This window comes from Xenopus tropicalis, chromosome 1, assembly GCF_000004195.4.
Source record: "Xenopus tropicalis strain Nigerian chromosome 1, UCB_Xtro_10.0, whole genome shotgun sequence".
NCBI classification, from domain to species: domain Eukaryota; kingdom Metazoa; phylum Chordata; class Amphibia; order Anura; family Pipidae; genus Xenopus; species Xenopus tropicalis.
In genome coordinates this window covers 111,330,333-111,353,973 of record NC_030677.2, presented here as the reverse complement: position 1 = coordinate 111,353,973, position 23,641 = coordinate 111,330,333, and the positions used below count along the sequence as shown (strand labels likewise).

The 23,641-nt window shown below is 40.0% G+C and overlaps 1 protein-coding gene across 4 annotated transcripts; it reads right to left on the bottom strand.

Moving 5' to 3' along the window:
* Positions 1-1,686: 1,686 nt before the first annotated feature.
* b3gnt3.2 (UDP-GlcNAc:betaGal beta-1,3-N-acetylglucosaminyltransferase 3, gene 2) lies at positions 1,687-22,422 on the bottom strand. Of its 4 annotated transcripts, none has more exon segments than NM_001127075.1 (2): positions 1,687-3,638; positions 22,369-22,422. In NM_001127075.1, a coding segment is annotated over 1 exon segment (1,161 nt). In that variant the 5' UTR covers positions 3,632-3,638; positions 22,369-22,422; the 3' UTR covers positions 1,687-2,470.
* Positions 22,423-23,641: the final 1,219 nt, after the last annotated feature.

Sequence of the window (23,641 nt, the reverse complement as noted above, 5' to 3'; positions counted from 1 at the left end):
AAAGCTATCTACTGGTCACCATTTTTAGATCTACTAAGTACTAGTATATGAAGATCTACCCTTTGGTCAACCCTGATCTAACTACTAAACCATTCTTTAAATTAAGGACCAAGAACAGCATACAGTGAAAATATATATTTATATTTTTTTGTATATATTATATGAAACTTTTTTCCTCGATAGTTCTCCAAAAACCGATGAATGGAATTTGACCCCTATTTATGTGCCTGGTTAAATATTAAAACCACTGTATTGTACAAAGCATTTCTACTATTGTTTATGTAAATGTGTGCCCTATCTCAAGTTGATTGGTTGACCCTGTGCCTATACAGCATCTTCTTTATATAAACACACATTTTGAACCTGGGAAGGGTAACAGTACTTATTTAAATGTATAGAAAAGCCTTTAAACATTTGTTGCTACAGGTCCTTAATGCTAAGGCAAGATAGACATAGAACATTGGGGAGATTTAGAAGCATGCTGTACTTTAAAAGGAGCTGGACTATGCAATAAATAAATATACCAATTAAATTATTGTTGGCTATACCTACTTATGTGCTGCTCTGCCATGCATATTTGGCGTCACTCACTGTATAACCTCTGTACTTATTTATTCTATAAGATATAACTTCCACCTAAATTTTCAGCATCTGCCTACAACTGGAAAGTCTACATTTCTAAACAACAATATTCATGTCATAGCGCTCTCTGCACTACTGATTCTTCCCCCCCGTGGACCCCCAGAGCAGGAGCCCCAGAAATGCTGCTAATGTTAATTAAATTAACAACCTAAAAAGGGGCAGATTTGCTAACAAAGGTACTAAACTGCACAGGTACAGTTACCCACATTTTTTGACGAGTCTCCTACCAAGTTAGGAAATGCAACCACAGAATTGTTTGGTTGCTATGGATTGGTACTGGTATAGTTTAGCATTTGTATTAGTAAACTGGCCCTGAGATTATTAGGATCCAACAGAAAAGAATACATTTTTAAAGTTTTAGTATTGCCTTAAAGGAACAGTAACACCAAAAAATGAAAGAGCTTTAAAGTAATAAAAATATAATGCACTGTTGCCCTGCACTGGTAAAACTGGTGTGTTTGCTACAGTAACACTGCTATAATTTATATAATAAGCTGCTGTGTAGCCACGGGGGCAGCCATTCAAGCTGGAAAAAAGGAGAAAAGGCACAGGTTACATAGCAGATAACAGATAAGCTCTGTAGAATACAATAGTGTTTTATCTGTTATCTGCTATGCGCCTGTGCCTTTTCTTATTTGGATGGCTGCCTCCATGGCTATATAGCAGCTTATTTATATAAATTATAGTAGACTTTCTGAAAGTAAACACACAACTTTTACCAGTGCAGGGCAGCAGCACATTATATTTTAGTTACTTTTATACACTTTAATTTTTTGGTGTTACTGTTCCTTTAACATTTACCTCCTAAGGGCAATGGCAGACAGGGCATGTCTGGATGCTTAAAATGCAACGTTTTAAGTAGACCAAAACTATACTGTAGCCTAAAAAAAACACAAGTACATGTTTTTAGGCAGAGTCTGACAAGTGATAAAAGTCTTTAGAGGCTGCTTTGGGTGCAATATTTTCCAGCTACTAAAAAATAATACAGTGTTCTCAAATGACCAAAGTAGCCACATCTGCCATTGTATTAACAGTGCATTTTTCCATACAGGAATAGGCTATGACACAGGCGGCATGGTTTGGGTTGATCAGGGTGTGACCTGGGTAGCAGAGAATTTTCCATCTCAAGTTACTGAGAGGTACAGTTTTCCTTAAATACAAAAACAGACTCATGACTAAGAGGTAAGGGTAATGATAAATAGAATTAAAATACACATGTATGTCCAGATGTAAATAAAATATATCACATTAGGTTTGTCTAAAGCAGCAACATTTAGTTTTAGTTTTCCAAAATGGGCCACTCACATGATAGCTTGTGACCCCACTATCTCTTATAAGAGGCCTTCAGCTGTCAAAAAACTGTGTCAAAATTAATCCAGTTGCATAGAAAAACATAATAGGTTCTTTGGTGTTCACAACAAATCAAAGATGAGTGCCTTAATAGCTGAAGGAAAGCACTGTAAACAGTATTGAATAACTGCTATGTCAGTGCAAGTTCAAATTTTTCTGCAGATATTTTTTGTACTTTCTTGTCCTTCATGGTTCAAGTTAAAACAACAATGTTCTGGCAACTGTAGAGTTAATTTTCTAGCAAGCATACCCAAGATTCACATAACAATCCTCGGCAAAAAGTTGGGAATATTAATTTTCTTTGGGGGGGATTAATGTCCTTTTGGATTAGCTCTGCAATCAAGTCATGGAATTTGTGTCCCCCAAGTTTTTGGTCAAGGACAAATATCTTCTCATTCCTTCAGCAGTGCAGGGTTTGTAAACCATTTATGTCAGAGGTGTGAAACCCAGGAACAGAATTTCACTAAGTATATTTGAATCATACTCCAATGTAGATAGCATGTTTTTGGCCACAGTCAAGTTTAGAGTCTTGAATGGCGTTCCACATGACTATCATCTCATAGGGCACAAACCGATGTACCATTAGAAGCTCCCTATAGTAACAAGGATCAAAAGAGTCCAATGTGTCAGACGGGACCTTCACCCCTACTGTCCTCATGCCCATGTGGGATGCTGGCACTAAGCCTGCCTTTTCAAGGCACATGCCAAGGTATACATCATCAATTGGGAAAAGTTCAATGCTCTTTGACTGATTGGAGATTGAAAGGCAAGTAAACCTAGACATAAGAATTCCTCCACCTCCACAATACCTTGGGTAGGAATCTGAAGTGGTAACCTGTACTGGTACATAATACTTGCTCTGTGACTCCCGTATGGGACCTACGTTGGCTATCAGTTGCCCAACATAGAGATGTTTATCTGCTCCATGCTCTCCAAGTCCCTGTGAGAAGGCAATTACATTGAAGGTGTTCACAAAGACATCATCATCTCCATTGAAAATAAAGTTGGCTCCTGGGCAGTTTTCATCTAGCCACTGGTGAAATAGGAGTTGCTTTAGGGTTAGGTTAAAGAAAGTGTCTTGAAAATCCCACTGGAGGATGTCTCCAAATTTCTGGCTCTCAATCTTTAGCAGTTTATTCATCCTTTTCACTTCCATATTTGCCTTGGAAATCCCTGATATAAAAATCCTCCTCACCTTAGCAGTTCCATAGGTTTCCTCTGCTCCCCAAGTCTGTCTAATAACAGCTCTTCTTTCATAGTTACCAGGGGAAGATTTAATTGCAAGTAGCAAGAAAACTCCTTTGGATGCAGATGGGCCACCACACTTACTGGGAGCATCAATAATTATAGGAAAACTTCTGCAATGCCTGTATATTAAGAAGTCTTTAATATGAGGTGGCAAATCAGAAAACCCACTAATATTTTCAACAGAATAATTTGCCTTACAACTGGATTTCCACTCAATTTTTACAGCAGGGGAGTCGATGGTATTATTGTCTGCAAGACGTTCAGGTGAAGGTTCCTCGATTTCTTCTAACACTAGTTGATTATTTTGATCTTCCCACAGGATAAAAAGAAGGGATGGGATTCCCACAGCAAGCAAGACAAAGATCTCGGTTTTAAAAAATTTCCTCCTCATATTGACACTGTAAAAAAGAAAAAAAAAAGATAATAAGTCACACTGCAAGTTAATATCAATGTAAGATCAAAAAAGCATCCAAAACATATTTTTGCTTAAAAATGTCAGTTTACCTTCCCTTTTCAATATGAGCTCAATAAATAAGGCTTTTGCTGAACATATTTTAAAAGATTAATTAAGAAAGATGCTTTTTGTTATTTCTTGCACTAAACAGGTAAAAATTTTAATCACTTTCACTTTACAGCTTCCTGTTCTGGTAAGTCAGTTGTAGTAGATGGTAAAAAAAACAGAGAAGACTATTTCATGATTCAAATATTTTACCTGCAGGAGTCTAACTTCAATACAAAGGTGTTTTCTTGCCTGTGCTGAAGGGGTATATAGTATGGGTGACAATACAGTATGTCTGTGGGGCTATTACCCTTAACGTTACCAGAGGCAGCTTTTTGCCGCCTCTAGTAAAGTGCCACCTAAGATATAGTTCTCAGCTTGCCTCATGGCAGGAGCCTAATTAGTTCTTTTTCAGTTTCTTTTAGGATCTCTCTTACGTATACATCTATTATTTATACTTTGTCCCTGAGGAAGAGCACTGGTCGTGCTCAAAACGGAATTTTTTCATTAAAAACATTTTTTCTTTTGCATCAAGTCCCTGTGTGTGCAGCACTCTATTATATTTTTGTTTTTGACCTGCACCAAGGGCATTTGGACTTATATAGGGTGTGCTCCACTCTGGGTACTGTATTATTTATACAGGTATGGCACCTGTTATCAAGAATGCTTGGAACCTGGGGTTTTTCTGGATAAGGGATCATTCCATAATTTGAATCCCCATACCTTAAGGGGCACAAATTTATCAAAGTACAACAGCTTTGTATTTTTTTTTTTTAAAGGTTACAACTTTTGCCTATTTTCTGCAACTTTTTCATACATTTGCACAACTTTGACCTTTGTGGCAAAAAGCATGAAAAAAAGTGCAACAAAATTGTATTGTCGCGCCGAGTACGAAAGTTTCGGATTCATTCAAGCATTTGTATTGTGGGTGCCATTGAGTCCTATGGGAGGCTTCCAAAATCATGCACAGAAGATCAAAGTCAAAGGTTTTCCTGCAGTTTTACGATCGTTCAGAAAAAAAATCGTACTTTTCGGGCATTATACGATTTTTCATATTTCAAGATACAAATTTTTCGTACTCTAAAAAAACACAATAAAAAAAATTGTATTTAATACGATTTTTGTGTATCATGCTTTTCAAAGGTACAAAAAACAAACTTTGATAAATCTGCCCCAAGTCTACTAAAAATCATATAAACATTAAACCCAATAGAAATGTTTTGCCTCCAATAAGGAATAATTATATCTTATGCTCAAGTACAAGGTGCTGTTTTATTAAGGAAATCATTTTTTAAATCTCATTTATTTGTTTAAAATGGAGTCTATAGGAGATGGCTCTCCTGTAATTTGGAACTTGCTGGGTAATGGGTTTCTGGATAACGGATCTCATACCGGAACCTATATTGATAGTACAGTAAAACATAGTAATAGCATAGCAAACCATTACACCTACAGAGTTTTGCTATTCTTTTACAGCTTATCCAGTTAGGATCCCAACAATGCAAAGACAAACATACGGTACAGCTACCTCCATATAGCAACCTCCATTCAAGCCAAAATTCCTTAGGGAACCGCAGAACTGCCTATTTCTACAAAGACAATCATAAGAGTCAAGACTATTTTCACCTACAATCATTAAAGGAATCAGTGCACATCCATAAACGTGTATTTTGGTACTGAAAGTCACACAAGCACTCTGGCACAGCAAGTTCCAATTTTAAATCTAATCTTTTCATTAGATAATGTAAGCAAACAGTGGCTTTAGTGTGGTTTGACTACAGGTAAAGGTAGCACTACCACTTGTATATAAGTGCCTCTTACAGGAATAAGGGTAATTTAGTATAACATGAAATATAACACAGTTTTAGCACTTATGCTGCATAAGTCCTGTTTACAGGAAATTAACAGCCCTGCTTAAGGCTTAAAGGTGGACATGTGTGGCCGGCAGCTTATTGGCACATGTATGGGCCCCTCAGACGGTCCTGTCCGACCAGTATCTGCCCAAAAATTGCCCAGATAACAATCAGCAGGTTAAAAAATCCTGTCAGGACGAAGAATGCATTGGCTCGTTGATGCTGTCCTCACACCAATGGCCTGCAATTACTCAATATGATGCAATAGTTTGGCCCAAGGGCAGATTGATTGCATCAATGTGATATCACCCACTTCAAGGTGGGCATATGAGGAAAAGAGATAATCATTTGGTGAGCTTGCCATACAAGTGTATCTTTCAATGTAAAGCCATCTTAACTCCCCTGCTGAGAAATTACAGATAATTGGCTTTTTGTATGATTTTGTTCTGCTATTTTCTTGACATTACTTCTAATTAATCTACCATGAAGGTGGACACACTTGAGTGCTTTAAAGTATGATTGCTTTGTTATGTATATGCAGATGTGTATGGGCAGGGGGTTGGGAAGGTGAGCCCTGTTATACTTGTTAGGCTACTTTTCCAGCCTTTAATATTCTTTATAAATGCAAATATTGTATATAAAGAAGGGTATTATATTTGTAACTTATTAAATAATGTTCAAACTCATACATTATAGAAAAAATATGTTTTTGGATTTTATTAAAAAAAAAAGCTAAAAACTGAAAAATGTTCCACAGAGATGATTTGTTTGGTATGCCTCCTGTCACTGGCATACTAATGCCTGGTGTCTCTATATCAGAGATCCTTTAAAACTAGTTTGTGTATAATAGATCCCATACTTTTAATTAAAGGTTTTGGATTTATCAGGCAGAATACAGATAGAGCTAGGGTAGCCACCTGTCCAGTTTTGAACCTGTAATCCCTGTTTTTCAAAGGGCTGTTTGTTACAAAACACTGAAAAAACTGGACAGAAATACAGGCAAGTGATGTAATAACCCTGTCCCAATGTCATAACCTCAACCAAGATGGTGCACACCCCTGATGTCTTCATGCTCACCCCAGAATCATTGCCTGCACCCCCCCCCCCCCCCCCCCCCAATGCCATCATCCCAGCCCCCTTTGTTTGGGTTTAGTCACTGGAAAAGTCTTTCCTTAATTGTGCATAATTGCTCGAAAGCTTCTTTTACTGACAGGCCTAGGGGTCTTGTGTATGTCTCAAAGATGGATGGTAAGGTATGGGACCTGTTGTCTAGAATGCTTGAGACCCTGGGTTTTGATTGGTTTTGGTTGATAAATATGCTTCTAAAAATTCCATAGGAATGAACAGAAAGTGGGTCAAATTTTCTGTGTTGAGCTCTGGTTTCACACTTTGATAAATCTGCCCCTACATTATAGAAAGCTGCCCCTAGTTTGACCATCGTGGGCAGGGAGAGTGTCAGAAAATGACTACCTTCTGATGGGCAAATGTAAAAATGAACCTGTCTGACACGGGTGTTCTGCAGGTTTTGGGCCAGCCCACACATCACTTTTGCACAAGAGCTATCTCGTCATGTAACAGCTGTAAGATTCCCTTTATGGCTGTGATGACATTCTTTCTATCATTTGGTGTGACAGATAAATTATTTTAAAATAGAATAACATTAAATATAACTTAAGGGTGTTGGCACATGGGGAGATTTGTCACTGCCTTTACTAACAATGAGATTTCTGCTTTACATGTGGTGATCTCAATGGTAATAAAAGGTATTTTTGAGAGTATTTTCCCCACAGATAACACAAATTTCCTGCAGGAAAAAAATTCTAAGGAAAAAGCTGTCTGTACAACTTTGTTTAAAAAAGCAGAAGCTTTTAATAGGAGACAGTTGTCACAACCCACAGCACATTGTCAGAAATAACTGCAACTCATAGGTTGAGACTAACCCTGCGCCATTCCAATTTTGCTACAGAATATTTCAAAAACCTTTGGCCTCGCATTTAATATTATACAAATTGAAATTTGAGAAGTTCACTTAGTTAAAGGAGAAGGAAAGTTACAATCATTGGGGAGGTAGTGACGAGCAAATATTTTGGCAGGCATGGATTTGCAGCGAAATTCCGCATTTCGACAACTTTGCGAATTGTTTCGCAAAAACTTCTGCAACATTTCACTAAGAAAAATTTGTGGTCGTGTCAAAAGAGTTGAGCAGTACCTGCATTTTGTGAATTCTTGCTAAGTTTTCACTCTAAGACAATGACAAAACTATACAAAATAAAGGAAGAAAGGAATAAAAATAAACTCCGCCCTTTACTGTTAACAGCAAAGAAGCAAAGGGGGTTGTGTAATCCATTATGCTTTTGTGGCTTCTGACTACAGCACTGTAATGCTCTATATAACAGAGAATAAGAACACATTAGTGCTTTGGGGACACAGATGACACTTGGGGAATCTAAATTAATCTTGTTTGTAACAGAAGCTTTGCTGATCTCTATAACTGTGTAGCAATTACTGTTGTGGCAACTAGATATTATTTGGGGTAGTGGTAAATAAAAGGTTAAAAAACAGCTATGCATCAAAATACACATTTTCTATATATATTGCATAGTACTTTTATGACCCATTCATCTTGCTAGGTCTTAGAACTGCACTTAAAAGGGTTGTTCACCTTAAAATTAACATTTAGCATTTAGATAGCAAACTTAAAAACAATTTGACAATTTTTTTATGCTCTTGAATTATTTATGTTTTCCTGTTCATCGCAGTCCGGCTTGGAATTTAAACTGTTATATAGTTGTTAGAAGTTCTCCTAGCAACCAGGAAGCAGTTGTGAAATCACAATGGAAGGTGAATAGTAGAGGGCCTGAAAAACATAAGCTATAACAAAAACAACAATAAAACTAAAGCTACAATCAGCTGTTTGGATGCTGACAGGGACAAACAGACATCCAAAGAATCTGAATTAAAAGGGTTATAATTAAAAAAACAAAAAATAATGAAGACAGAAAAAGTTGCTAAGATAGGTCCATCTATACTAAAAATCTTACCCTTAAGGCTAATGCACTACAGAGAGATAAGTCGCCATCTATAACATCTTAAAAATAGATATGATCTTCCCCTTTAGGTTAATGTCCCATCGAGAGAGATAAGTCACCCCCAACTAATCTCTACAAAATCAGTGTAACAGTTAATAGGGTGGTCCCCCAAATACTCAGCGCTTCTTGGTGGAGTTCTTTGAAACCAAATCTTCAGTATAGTAGAAACTGTGATCGTGTGCTGCCTCCTCATAAGAACAACCCTCCCTTTTTAGATGGGTCTCAGATTTTTAGCGTTCTAATTTGGTGCAAAATGTGCAAATATATTAAGTGAATCGAACAATCAAAAGTGCTTATATATCAGCCCAATGCAGTGTATCACACCCACACGATGTGTCCAAAGTAAATGCTCACCAGATTTAATTAAAATAAGAGCATGTAGAGAGGTCAATTCGGCTATTGATTGCAGTGCATCCTTAGTCCTCAGAGTATATGGAATGAAGAGGAATCGAAAATAGTATAAAATCATTTAATATATAAAATAAAGCCCCTGCACAATGCAGGCTACTTACAGTGTGAAGCAGTATATCAGACACAACAAAAAGCCCAACGCGTTTCACGTGCTCACGGCACGCTTCCTCAGGAGCAAATGAGCCCACCATCAATCCCCCCTGGCTATTTATACCCTTCCCATTTTTTTTTTTTTTTTTTAAAACTTTACGGAAACATGCATAGTAATTTCACACAGTGGGGATTGATTAAAATCAGCGGAATAATAAAATAAAATAACACATACATATAAATATATTTATATGTATGTGTTATTTTATTTTATTATTCCGCTGATTTTAATCAATCCTCACTGTGTGAAATTACTATGCATGTTTCCGTAAAGTTTTTTAAAAAAAAAAAAGTGGGAAGGGTATAAATAGATCAGTTGCTTTATTAATTAGACAGGTCTGACAATTGCTTCCTCTGGGAACACTTTACTCCTTGTTCTTGGTTAAAGCAACCAATGCTGGTGGCAAAAAAACATTTTATCTAGCACCAAACTCCTGCTTGACATGTACATTGGGACATATTTATTAACATTGAAGACAAAGATCACCAGTGATGTTGCCTATAGCAACCAATCAGCAATTAGATTTGAAAGGTCACAAGTTAGAAAACAAAAGCATTTGATTGGTTTCTATGGACATTGTTAATAAATACTCCCCCCTACTGTATATGTGTCCATAACAGCTATGTATTCAGAACAGCTGCCTAACTGTGAAATCACTGAAAAATGATCCTGGGTGACCTTTGTACTTTGCCATTCATTTGCTCAAAAATATGACCAAAGTTGCACACTGCCCTTGCATAACTGAAATGCACAAAAAGACCAGCAGAAAATTACATTTTTTTTGTTGTGTTCATATGTATAATTACCAAAATTGTGTTACTCTTACATAGAGCAATTTTCAATTAAAAAAAAGTCATATCAGAACAAAAGTTTATTTCCCCAGCTCTTCTGTGAATGCAGGCAGGATTGTAAAGGTGTTAAATATATACTTGTATAAAGAGAGGGATGGCCATTGACAAAAGGTTTTAGAATTCCTGTTCAAATAAACAATAAGTAATGTGATCAGGCACAGATATTCAGATTAATTATATGGGGCAACAAGATAAACTCCTTAGTGACAGAGCAACATTATTCTTCAAAAATACAGAAAACTACCATTTTTGTGATTTCTGAAGCCCTTGATTGCAAAAATACCTCCTGTAAGCTGATAGTGTGCATAGAGGCTACCTAATAGTCACTTGTAGCCCTTTGGCTACGTCAGACTGTACTGTACTGCTTGGCATGACTTTTTCCAATCTGTTGCAGAAATGGCAAGGCTGGATAGGTAATATCTTTCCTTTTCCAGCTCCCATTCCTGTGCAGCCAGTGGGTTTGCTCATTATGTTAGTGCTAGCTAAAGCCCTAAACATGTATAAGTCTAATAGTCAGTTGCTGGGTCGATTGGCATGGGCATGTCCAATTAAGGAATTCAGGTAGCCTATGTCACTGCTCAGATATGACAGTAAGCCAGTGGTTTACGTCTATGAAAAAATAGTTCACCCTTGCAAGACTAAGGGATAGCGGCCCTGAATATACTAGGGAATAGCTTTATTATTAACACATGTTTATAAAACACCAACATAATATGCAGCAGTGTACGCTGAACATACAAGAATAAGTTCAAAAACAACCAATAACCATTATAAGAGTTAAAGAGGTCCCAGCTCAAAGAACTTTTCAAGTGTGAGGATGGGCTCTATTAAGTGAGAGATGTGGAATTAAGCATTGCATTTAGCAGCATAAAGTGAACACTAAAGTTATTCTAGATGAGGGTAACCTTGTCTAAAGAGATGTGTTTTAAAGGAATTCTGTTACAGGAAAACAAAACACATCAGTAAATAGCTCTTCTCAACAGAATTCTGCATTGCAATCTGTTTTTTTAAAAGAGCAAACAGATTTTTTTAAAATTTTATTTTGAAATCTGGCTTGGGACTAGACATAGTTTCCTGAGTGCCCTTAGTCATGTGACTTGTGCTCTGATAAACTTCAATTACTCTTTACTGCTGCACTGCAAGTTGCACCCCTCCCCTTCCCCAGCAACCTGTTAGTAAAATTCTGCCAATTACTTCACAAGGCTCTCGGGAATAAGGCAAGGTAGTTTATTTCTCACTGCGAGTAGACAAGCATATATCAATGGTTGTCTGCCTTATACAGGATATGGTAGACTTTTTATAATCTCAGTGGTCAACACCCAGAAAAGCCCCCTTTTTGTGGTTAATTGGGGGGGGGGGGCTACTGAATGTTTACATCCATATATGTCCAGAAAGTCCGTTCTAGCCAAATATCACCGTGTCTGTTAGCACAAAAAAGTTACTTCTTACCACATTTTATATTATTTCAGCACATTATGCATGCCTAAGTATTACCTCTTAATTTTCCTTACACAGCCAGAACAATGGGAAGGTGACAAGATACCATATCCCTCATACCTGCATTGCTAAAAATGCTCTCTAGTGGTAGATATGTGAATAGCAATCAAAGTCTGGCTCAGCCAAGTCATGACTCCACAGTTACACTGAGTAGGGAGAACTATAGCTTATCTGAAGTAGTTCTATTGTGTAGTGCCGACTCTTTCTGAAATCTCAGAATCAGGCACAATGCACTGAGATGGCTGCCTATACACCACTATTGGAGGAGTGGTGGTTCACGTGTATGAGCTTAGCTGCAGTATTCATTACAGACTGAAGAAGGGACAATTATTACAGAATTACAGTAATCAATGTATGTTATAATGAGTAAATCAGAATTTTAGTGGCATCCTAAGTCATAAATTATAGTATTTTGGTATTATTTCTTAAGTGAAAGTGGCAGGATTTAGTGACTCACCGAAGGAGTAAAAGAAAGGGCAAAAACAACGATAACCTCAAGGCACCAGGTCTGGGGAGATGGGCTGATAGTGAAGTTGTAACTGTAACAGACACTTCTGGGATGTTGTGGGTGTTGGATGTGGGAAACAGAGCCATTTCTGTTTCAATTTATGATAGCATTGGGACCAGGGCATAACAACTGTGCGCCAGCCCCCCCAACAAAAAAAAACTTCAGAGGGGCCTGGTGCACAGCAATCCATACCCCCATCTTCTGCCAAACCTCTCTTTACAGCTATAGAGGAAGCAGACCCTGCGACCCAGAACCCCCTGCAACTGCAGGGTCTGCTTCCTCTATAGTTACATGGTACCCAGATTTACAGTTTTAAAAGGGCCTGGCAACAACTTATGAACACTGTAGTTAAAAAAAAACTGATTAATGCTCAAAACTGTAATTTATGTTGGGGGATAAGGTCGCCGGTAGGGTTGCCACCTCTCCCAGCTAAAAAAGGCGGGTAGGGGGCGGGGCTGACCCTAGTTGCCACCTGTCCAGTTTTGACCCGGAAAGCCCGGTTTTCAGAAGGGATGCCCGGGTCATGTGAAGTCATGTGAAACTGAAGAGAAAGCTGCAGCTTATTCTGAACTTTTCTACCCATTCCTGCACCCAGTCCTTTATGTACACTTGCTAACAGTGAATCAGGCATACCTAGAGATAACAGGCAGGTAATGGCATTCAGCAATCAGTGTTTGGGAAGTATGAGCCCTCAGCAACGGACTCACAGTGACTCACACAGAATACCTTAGCAAAGAAAAAGTAGCAATGCCGAGCATTCATTCTGTCTTATTCTTAGTGCTTTTTGTGCCAGAATTAGTAGGCTTACTCACGGCACACAAGGGCTGACTAGTAATGAAGTGTGCTCAACAAAGATTATGTCAGAAATCAGAACCACATTGCTAGGTTCACTTAAAAGGTGAACCCAGTAATAACTGCAACAACAATTCCGTGTCAACTGGTTTAGCCCCAGATAGCTGAAACACTGACTAAAAAAACCTCTCTTTTATTGTGTAAGGCAGCTAAAAACAGATAAAGCCAAGGTCCTTATTTGAACTCGCTCTTTTGCTGCCTATAACTTGCTACTCCTTCAGCTGGGTATACATGTTAAGATCTGCTCATCTGATATGGTCCCCAAACAAGTGAATCTTTCCAATCTTTCCCTTTGGTGCAATTGCTTGGCCCTCAGTATGCAAGGCGGGGCTGCATCAACAAGCCAATGTGGTCCTTGTTTCAATGGGATTTTAAAACCTGCCCAGTCAACATCAGCTTGATTGTTGGTCAACTTAAGCTGGCCATACACGCACCGATAATATCGTACGAAACCTCGTTTCGTACGATATTCGGTGCGTGTATGGCAAGTCGGCGAGTCGACCGGTATCGCAGGAGGCTGCTGATATCGGTCGACTCGCCGATCGGCCAGGTCAAAAGATATTGATCGGGCGCCATAGAAGGCGCCTGAGCAAAATCTGCCATCAGGGCTGAATCGGCAGAAGGAGGTAGAAATCCTATTGTTTCTACCTCCTTATCTGCCGTTTCAGCCCTGAAGGTTAGTGGCGGGTCTGACGATCTTTTGTGCGACCGATGGTCGCACGAAAGATCGCCACGTGTGTGGCCACCTTTAGGCTGAAAGGGCAGCAGCTTAAATCTGCCCATGTACAGCCACCTTTATTCCCTTCTGCCGCTCAGCCCAGAACCAAGCAGACAGGTTTTCTTTGGATCTATCACAGGTGCTTGAGATAGAGGTATAGTAGAAACAGGCAGAAATAGTTAGACAGGGGCACAGAAACTGTTTTAAGGAGCCAGTCATTGGGAAATGGAGGTGGCAAAAGATCATACAAGTACTACAGCATTAAAAAAATATGCTTTTTACCTATCCATGCCAAAGCAATGTATTTATTTATGATACAAGTTAGTTTAGAAGAACCTTATAATGCAGTGGCATAACAATAGAGGAAGCAGACTCTGTGGTCACGGGGGGGGGGGGGGGGCTGGGGAACAGTGGGGCTTTGACCACAGTGTCTGCTTCCTCTGATCCTTCATGGCCCTCTTCCTTCTACCCATTTTCTCGCATCCCCCAGCTTGCTCACATATAAATCCCTGCTCCCTGCCCACTTAGATAGGACAGCAGGGAAGGAGCTATACATAAGCAGGCCAGAGGACAAGACAGAGCAGATGGAGCGAAGGGGGCCAGTGGCTGGTAGGGTTTCTACTCTGCTCCAGGCCCTTCCCAATAATTTTTTGCTGCTGTTATAATGCATAATTCATTTTAAAGACTGTATGATTTCAGCATTCAGAATGCAAGAATTAAAAAAATTGCTAGAATCACTGTTACTCCTTTTTTTTGAATGTTAAAAACATCTTTAGGCATAAACTGGTATAAGCAATATGAAAATCGCATTCATAGGTTTGTAAATTTAGGCTAAAGGCTCATGGGGAATTCACCACTGGTGCTGCTTCCTATGCCATATTAAATATAGAAGTTCTAGTTTTTGCAGGCAGGAAAATTTGTTTAAATAGACAGAAGCACATGTTAGCATAACATTTATGCATAAAACAATGCAGAGCCGGAACTAGGGGTAGGCAGAAGAGGCAGCTGCCTAGGGAGCAATGATTGGGGGGTGCCAGGCAGGAGGCTCTCCTGCCTACCACGCTCCTTTGTCAATGCCCCCGCCGCTTGCAATTTCGGTGTGGGGGCAATGACCCATTGCATCACACAGGGGCGAGGTGGCCGACCGGGTTGCCTAGGCCGCCCAGTCGCCCCTGAAACAATGGAATCACAAAAGAAAGAAAAAAGACTATTGTATAGCTATTGTATATGTACTGCAGCAAAATTACATCAGTCTGGCATAACAGGTTCCCCAATGGTTAACAGGCTCATCAACTTAAACTGTACAATAAAAAAAACAATTACATTCTGTTAAAATAGCAGATGGTCAGGCTCTCCAAAGGGCCCAATAAGCTGCTGAATACATCCGAAAGAGCTTAGTAGGCAACTTCATTTAGCTAGGAAAGTAAAAGCAGTAACAAGTCTGACTGAACTTTTAAAATACAGGAATACAATATAATGGTAAAGAAAATACAGCAACACTTTGAAAGGCTGCTACAAATTAAAACAACTATAATTTGTCATTGACAACAGCAAAAAATTATAGTCAGAAACTAGAAAGGGAAGTTTGAGAACAAACTTCATGTTGGGTTGAAAAACATGAAGTCACTGAATGGGCTCTGCCCACTTTCTCTGACCATGGACCACAGTTATACAGTAAAAGCCACTGTGCAAAGTTTGGGGACCCTGGTTTTAATAGTGTCTGCATGGCAGCAACTTAAATTTACCCACTGAAAATCAATGACATCTGATTGGCGGTTGGTGGCTCCACCCCCTTTTTCTAACCTGGAACTGCAGTTACCCAGTGACTAACTCTGCGAAGTTTAGGGACCCTAGGATTAATAGTTAAAGAACGGCAGCAATTACACCAATAAAAGTCAATAGGTGAATTGCGATTGGTGGTTCCGCCCACTTTTTCTAACCTTGAGTCGAAGTCACCCAGTGACAAACAGTGGGCACCCTGGCATAAATAGTTTGAGAATGACAGCATTTTAAATTTAAACCAATAAAATTCAATGGATGAAATCTGATTGGCTGTTAGTGGCCCAACCTACTTTTCCTATTTTTGAACTGCAGTCCCCCAGTGACCAACTTTGCAAATTTTGGGGACTCAGGCATTCATTGTGAGGCTGACAGCATTTTACACTTCACCATTGAAAGTAAATAGGTGAAATGTTATTGGCTGTTGGTGGATCTGCCCACTTTTTTCTAACTGAAATTGCAAATACCCAGTGACTAACTCTGGAAACTTTAACAACCCTGGAATTAATATTTAAATAATGGCATCAGTTTAAATATAAACCAAGGAAATCTAATGGGTGGAAATGGATTGGCTGTTGGTGGCTCCTCCCACTTGTTTGGGAACCCTGACATAAATAGTGTGAGCAAAGCAACATTTTAAATATAACCCAAAAAAAAAATCAATAGGTAAAATCTGATTGGCTGTCGTTGGCTCCACCCACTTTTTCTAACTCTGAACTGCAGTTACCAGGTGACTAGCTCTGCAAAGTTTGGAGACCTTAGTATTAATATTTAAAGAATGGCCGCAGTTTAAATTTAAACATATGAAGTCTATAGGTGAAATCTAATTGGTTGTTGTTGGCCCCACCCACTTTTCTAAACTTGAAACATAGTCACCTAGTGACAAACTGTGCAGAGTTTGGGGACCCTGACATTAAACATGTGAGAATGGCAGCAGTTAAAATTTTCCCACTGAAAACAATGAAAGAAATGTGATTGGCTTTTGGCGGCCCTGCCCACTTTTTCTAACCTTGAGTACAAAGTCACGCAGTGACTGACTGTGCAAAGTTTGCGAACTCTGGCATCAAACCAATAAAATTCAATAGGTGAAATCTGATTGGCTGTTGGTGGCCCCGCCCACTTTTTCAAAACTAAAACTGTAGTCCTCTAGTGACCAACTGTGAAAAGTTTGGGGACCCTGGTGTTAATGCTGTGAGAATGGCAGCAGGTTGGATTTCCCCATTGAAAGTCAATAGGTAAACTCTGATTGGCTGTTGGTGGCTCCTCCCACTTTTTCTTACCTTGAACCACAGTTAACTGGTGCCTAACTCTGCAAAGTTTGGGGTCCCCGGCGTTATTACTGTGAGAATGGCACCAGGTTGGATTTCTGCCAAGTCAATAGGTAAAATCTGATTGGCTGTTCACATCTCCGCCCACTTTTGGGCATCCAACAATCATTCTATTTTCATTCAGGCTGAGCCCATGACTATGTGATTCAAGTTTGGGGAGTGTAGCCTCAAAGCTGTAAGATTGGCAGCAGTTTCAATTTCCCCATAAAAGTCAATGTGTACAGTATGATTGGCTGCTGTTGGCCCCTCCCACTTTGTGGGTTCTTTAAAAAAAAACAAACCTGAATGCGTAGTCACCCAGTGACTGACTGCAAAGTTTGGAAAATCTGGCATCAAACCAATAAAAATCAATAGGTGAAATTTGATTGGCTGTTGGTGGCTCCGCCCACTTTTCAAAACTTAAACTGCAGTCCCCTAGTGACCAAGTGCAAAAAGTTTGGGGACCCCGACGTTATTACTGTGAGAATGGCAGCAGGTTGGATTTCCGCCAAATCGATAGGTAAAATCTGATTGGCGGTTCACAGCTCCGCCCACTTTTGGCCATCCAATAATCATCCTATTTTCATTCAGGCTGAGCCCATGACTATGTGATTCAAGTTTGGGGAGTGTAGCCTCAAAGCTGTAAGATTGGCAGCAGTTTCAATTTCCCCACTGAAAGTCAATGATTAAAATTTGATTGGCTGTTGTTGGCCCCTCCCACTTTGGGGTCATCCAACAAATGTTGCTGCTTCATTCGGGGTGACCCCATGATTATGTTATTCAAGTTTGGGGGGTGTAGCTTCAAAGCTGTAAGTGTGGCAGCAGTTTGAAAATCTTCCCTGTCAAAGTCAATGGGAAAATTGGGGGGTTCAGAGCAGCGCCACAAAAAGACGGGGGCAATCGCTTAGAAAAGCACAAGCAACCTGCTCCGCTATAGGGGGAAGAAGTGTGGGGAGTTTGGGTGTTGTACCCCTAAAACTGTAGGAGGAGTAGCGTTTAGAAAATGGGGGGCGCTAAGAAGAAGAAGAAGCGGAAGAATAAGCCAAGTCGAAGAACAGTATGTTGGGGTTTTCAACCCAAAATAATTACTGTGTCTGCAAGTTTTAGTGTAAATGTAGAAACAGTGGCAATGTTTGCAGAAGTACTTACTCAGAGTATCTAATCAGCATTTCAGCTAATTGCACACAGCATTTGGACAACCACTCAGGGTCAGAACTAGGGGTAGGCAGAAGAGGAACACCATTGGGAGAAGTGGTGTAAGGGAAATGAAGAGACTGAAGAGCAAAATGGGGAAGGAGCACAGGCCAAGAGTTAGCCCTATGTGGCAGAAGCCTAATTTTTTCACCCTGCTCAGCTGATTTTTATTTTTAGGGAAATAGCTGAAAATACAAAATATCTGTGTGCAATTTGCATGACTTGTTTCAAATCTAAGACTTTACCAATAAAATTTATGATCTAGAGGACCTGAACTTTCTGAACTTTAGCTAATTGCTTAATGCGTGCTAGACAACCCAAAACAGGGACTAATGTAAATTGTTTACACAGCTCCTGTTTTCTTTCCTTGTTTTTTTTTAGCCAACTATACTTTTTTTTTAGGGCAAAGGCATACAATGGATATGCCCTGCTTCCATCCACCTGCATTTAAGAGGCAGGTGTAGAGAAGCTGATGCACTCTACTACGCTACTGTGTCTAGCTGCATTGACAGGCATAGCATCGTCCTTAAAGCGGCTACATGGAGGGAAGACTGGTCCGAAAAAACGCATGCTATAACATTCTTTTAGGCTGACCTCCACTCCACTTCACTACACTCTGTGCAGCTGCATTCAGGCTCACTCTGTGCCTGTTAGTAAAGCTAAATATGAAAGCATATTGGAGCACATCTGCTTCTCTCTGCCTGCCTTCAAAATGCTGGTGGAGAAAAGCAGCATACCCCAAGTGTCCCCTTGCCCTTAGGCCGATGAAACCTAACCATTTTGCAGGTATTCTGTGGGTAACTTACCCAATGCAGGACAGCCTTTCCATGTGCCTACACCCAAAGCCACTGTGCTTGCACAGGTGCAGGCACATGGAGCAGATTTAGTCACCGAAATGCACCCAGACACATTTTCTCCAGGTGCAGGCACATGGAGAAGATGTTTGAAGTGTAGAGGTTTATCAACAGGCCAAGAATCTGCCCCATGTGACTTAACGTGCACCTATTACCCTCTAATTTCTCCCCCCCCCCCACCAGAGGTGTGGGCTATTACAGCCCACATTCCGGTTGTGGGCTAATACAGCCCACATTCCGGTTGTGGGCTAATACAGCCCACATTCCGGTTGTGGGCTAATACAGCCCACATTCCGGTTGTGGGCTAATACAGCCCACATTCCGGTTGTGGGCTAATACAGCCCACATTCCGGTTGTGGGCTAATACAGCCCACATTCCGGTTGTGGGCTAATACAGCCCACATTCCGGTTGTGGGCTAATACAGCCCACATTCCGGTTGTGGGCTAATACAGCCCACATTCCGGTTGTGGGAAACAATCTTTCTAAAAAAAAAAAAAATACACCCACCGCCATTGCTAGCCTGCTCACACCAGGAGGTAGAGACCGATGCGGAAGGCCATGTTGTTTGCCGCATATGTGCATAATGAGCAAGCGAGGAGACTTGCTCATTATGCACATGAGCCTGATATAGGGGCGATGGATGTGATTCACTCCTACGTCACACACATGTGTATAATGAGCAAGTTGTAGCACTCAGTCATTATGCAGGTGCGATTGTTGCAGATGTGGTTGACCGCACAGGGAGCTCCCCCATGGCGTGGGCTGTGTTGCACTGGTGGGGTCACCACATTTGTTTCCCCCAACCAAAATGCAGGCTCTATTAGCCGTACCTCTAGTGGGGGGAAAAAAAATTTGAGGGTGATAGGTGCCCTTTAAACCTTAAACTTCTTTAGGAAAGTGGACTGCATACCGTAAAGAAAGTACAAAGGTAGGTGCTTGCATTGCTAACACACACCTTTCACAGCGTAGGAGGAGAATGCTGAGGCATAAGCCCTGCAGTACAGTGTTTAATCTAGATACTGTATAAGACATTCTCACCCAGTGTCCTTCCAACTGCTTTTCTGTGGGTTGCTAAACATAGTAATTCTAAACAAAAGATAGGAGGAAATTGAATACTATATAACACTGATCATATTTTTGCAAAATGACAACTTACACAAGGATTCTCTTTTTAAATATACAAAGTGTAGAAGCGTGGGCTCTAAGTCTATACAATAAATGTAGTTACCAGATGGAACAGTTTAACTGATTTGTTAAAAACTGCAAGTACAATAAACAGATGTCTCACTTTATTCAAAGGTATTTCCCTTTTAACTCCTTCCTCTTTCCTCTTAAGCATAAGGCGTATTGTTTCAATGCAAGAGCACAACTAAAACCCCCAAACAAGTAACTGCTTGTTTAAATTATTAACTATAAATATATATTACATTACTACACAATTTTTTTTCATTTCCCAGTAAACTGTTACGCTTCCAGCTACTGTTCACAAACCACCTGATAAGTCTACTGTATAATGTCCTTGGGAAAGAAAAAAAAAATCCTTCTCGCCCTGGCTTTCTTACATATTCACCACTGCAAAGGTTGGGGTGATTTTTGCTCTTGGGTGGGTAAATATATGCACATACATGCCAGAATAATGTCAGTAAACGTATGTATAATACTTCCAAATCACATGGTAAGGTATTAAAGACACCACCAAATTCATGTATAATACCCAAAAGCAACAACACCAAAATGATGTATAATATTGACAGGCATCATGGCAAGATAAATACAGCACCAAAATCCTATATAATACCCCTTGGACACATGGCAGGACAAAAAGATTGCCAAATTCATGTGCAATGGCCCACTCTGAACATGTACACTGATTCAGATAAATTCAGGAATACCGTTTCCCATCTCATTTGCACAGTGCTGCATCTACATACACACAGTTCTGCTGCAGCCTGCACTGCAATGACCATCAGAGAAATTTTCATTTTCAGAAACTGAATTTGGGACAAATTATGACAGGGCACACTGAAGGCATTTTCCAATAATTAATAAACTAAGCATGAAGGTAAATATAAAAGTGTGCTACACAGTTACAAACCATTTTGGATGCCTAATTATCCAAGAAACATCATTACAGGTCTATTATCAGTATTCTTACATTCTTTTGTCTGAATTCTGCTCATCCATTTGCCTATATATATTTACTTGAACACTTACTCAGGTATACAGTGTAGGGGCAGGCAGCATATACTGTGTCTCCACCAACAGTGCAGGCAGATGCAGATCTGTTCCGCTGTTTCAGTGCAAATTGCCTCTCCTTCTTAGACTATGAAGTTCCCACCCCCCTCCAGCTTTGTCTATTCAAATGGAAACTGGCTATCCCACAATCTCCCTGGCCAGCCCCTCCCCTTTAAAGTTCTGTCATGGAACAAAGCAGTAAAGAAAATTTGTTTTCTACATGGAATAAAAGCATCCTTGCTTGTTCTGTTATGCCTTTTAAGGGGCCTGGATGAGTTCTTAACCAAGCATAGTATCCAAGGCTATTGTGATACTAATATCTACAGTTAGTATTAATGTTTAAGTATAGGTTGTGTGTGCTGGGTTTACTTGGAAGGGTTAAACTTGATGGACTCTGGTCTTTTTCAACCCTATGTAACTATGCAAACCTCCCCAAATCTATGCTATAGCCCACCCATCCCCACTGTCACCGACACACCTGTCTTGCTTACTCATTCCTAACATCTCTGATCAGTGACTGCCATCATATCTATCCTGTATGGCAGAGGTTGTTTGACTTGTTTTGGACTAGCCCCCCTCCCCCTTACAGAACCAGCTTTTCTTCAGGCCATCCTTTAGCTAATAACAAGGTCACTGACAGAATATAATTAGGTGAAGGTTTGATTAAACAAGTAATACAAACATTACAATGTGTATGGGCTGCTGGGGTCATTTAAAAACTTGAGTCAGGCGAAGGAAGCAAAAAATTCAAAAACTATTAAACAAATACAAAATGAAGACCAATTGAAAAGTTACCCAGAACTGGCCATACTAAAAGTTAACCTAAAGGTGAACCACTCCTTTAAATACATTCAGTTTCAAGCCATAGTTCTAAGAATTGCTTTGGGGAGATGATGGGGCAGTCCCAGAGATGGGAGGCACTGCTTTACTACTATCACAATTTGTTCACCTCACCCATGGCATGGCTATGGCAATCCGACAACTCCCAACCTCTCGCTAAAGCAGTGCTTGGTGCAGTAGTTCAATAACAGCAGTGAGGACACAGGCTGCCCACCCCAGACCCCTGCCATTATGATATATCTTGTACCGTACCGTAGCCGTTTTGTCTGTCATTTCCACTTCTTTACTGCGCTAGAGAATGATTGGCTCCGGTGTTCGCTTTCATCCCCCCCTGTGTAATAATATATCTGATCTCCCCCAATCTCTCAGGCAAAGGCGGTCATACCAAATTTCCTGCAGCAGCATCCTCTTCCTGCCCTTCCCTTACTCTGCCAAAATTCCTTAGTGCTCCATATGCTAGAGCCGTGGCCAAAGCAGTTGGATACTCACCTTGCTCAGGTAACCGCTGCCAGGTGATACTAACAAGCACATAGGGGAATGTCCTAACACTAGGCAAGGGGCGGTGAGGGAAAAGAAGCATGAGCGAGTAAATGGTAGGTCTGGCCAAGGAACTTTAAGGGGCGGAGGCCAGGACTCTTAATGTCCTTCCCTAACTCAGTACCAGTTTGTGGGATGAACAATTCCCGGTTGCTTAGACCAAGCTGAGGGGAGTAACTGCATAGTCCGAGAAATACAGTAGAAGCATTCGCATTGGAACTGCAGAACAGAGGAGCACCTGTCACGCCGTTTGTGGAGCCGTAGTACATAGTTCAACTTTCCAAGTAAATCAATATTTATTCATAAGAAACTTTAGAAAAAAAGAAAAACGCAAGAAGGCAGTAACCAACTAACAATTAGCAAAATAAAGCGCAAATTAGTTACACTGGTAATTACCCTGATGTGCCTGACTACTCTCTCCCATCTCACAGACCTACCCAGAAGTTATCAGTTCCACCCTTGACATCACCTAGCCTCCCCCTGTCTAGATCATCTCAAGGTAAAAGGTGGCAACCCTAATTATAAAGGATTTTGGTCCTTTATCTTGCCATGGTCCATAATAATATTTTATATTAATTTAGCAATGTATTTATCCTGCCATTTGCCTTTGTTATTTTACATCAATTCGGTGGGGTATTCATTCTGCCTTGTGCCTGGGGGTATTTTTGCACTGTAGTTATCATGCCATTTTCCCTGGAGATATACTTGAATTTAGCACTGCATTTGCCCTACCATGTGCTCTGGGGAAATATATATATATATATATATATATATATATATAATTTATTCTACCAAGGATGTGTATTATTTTATGTAGCCTCCCCAAGAGCCCAAATCCCACTCCACCTGTGTAGGTTGTTTAGGTTTAGGTATGTCCAGTAATTGTAATTCAGCCATTATTGCATCAATTACAAATTGGCAACTGTGTGAATATGGTAGAGATAAATATTAAATTAGGACAGGTGTGTGATCGAAGAAGTGTTAATCATCTGTAAATGAATCCAAGCAATCTAATTATATTTGTATTACTCTTTTTTAATTAGCCACCCTGGTAATCCCATTCAGATATAGTATATCACTTGTGAAACGTATTCCTTGATTCGTAATTCCTGTTTTTGGAGTGGCACACTTTATTCATATGTATTATTTGCACCACACCTATTACATTTTTGACTAACCATGATTTCTTACAGCAAAAATAATAATTACTAGGATATAACAATAT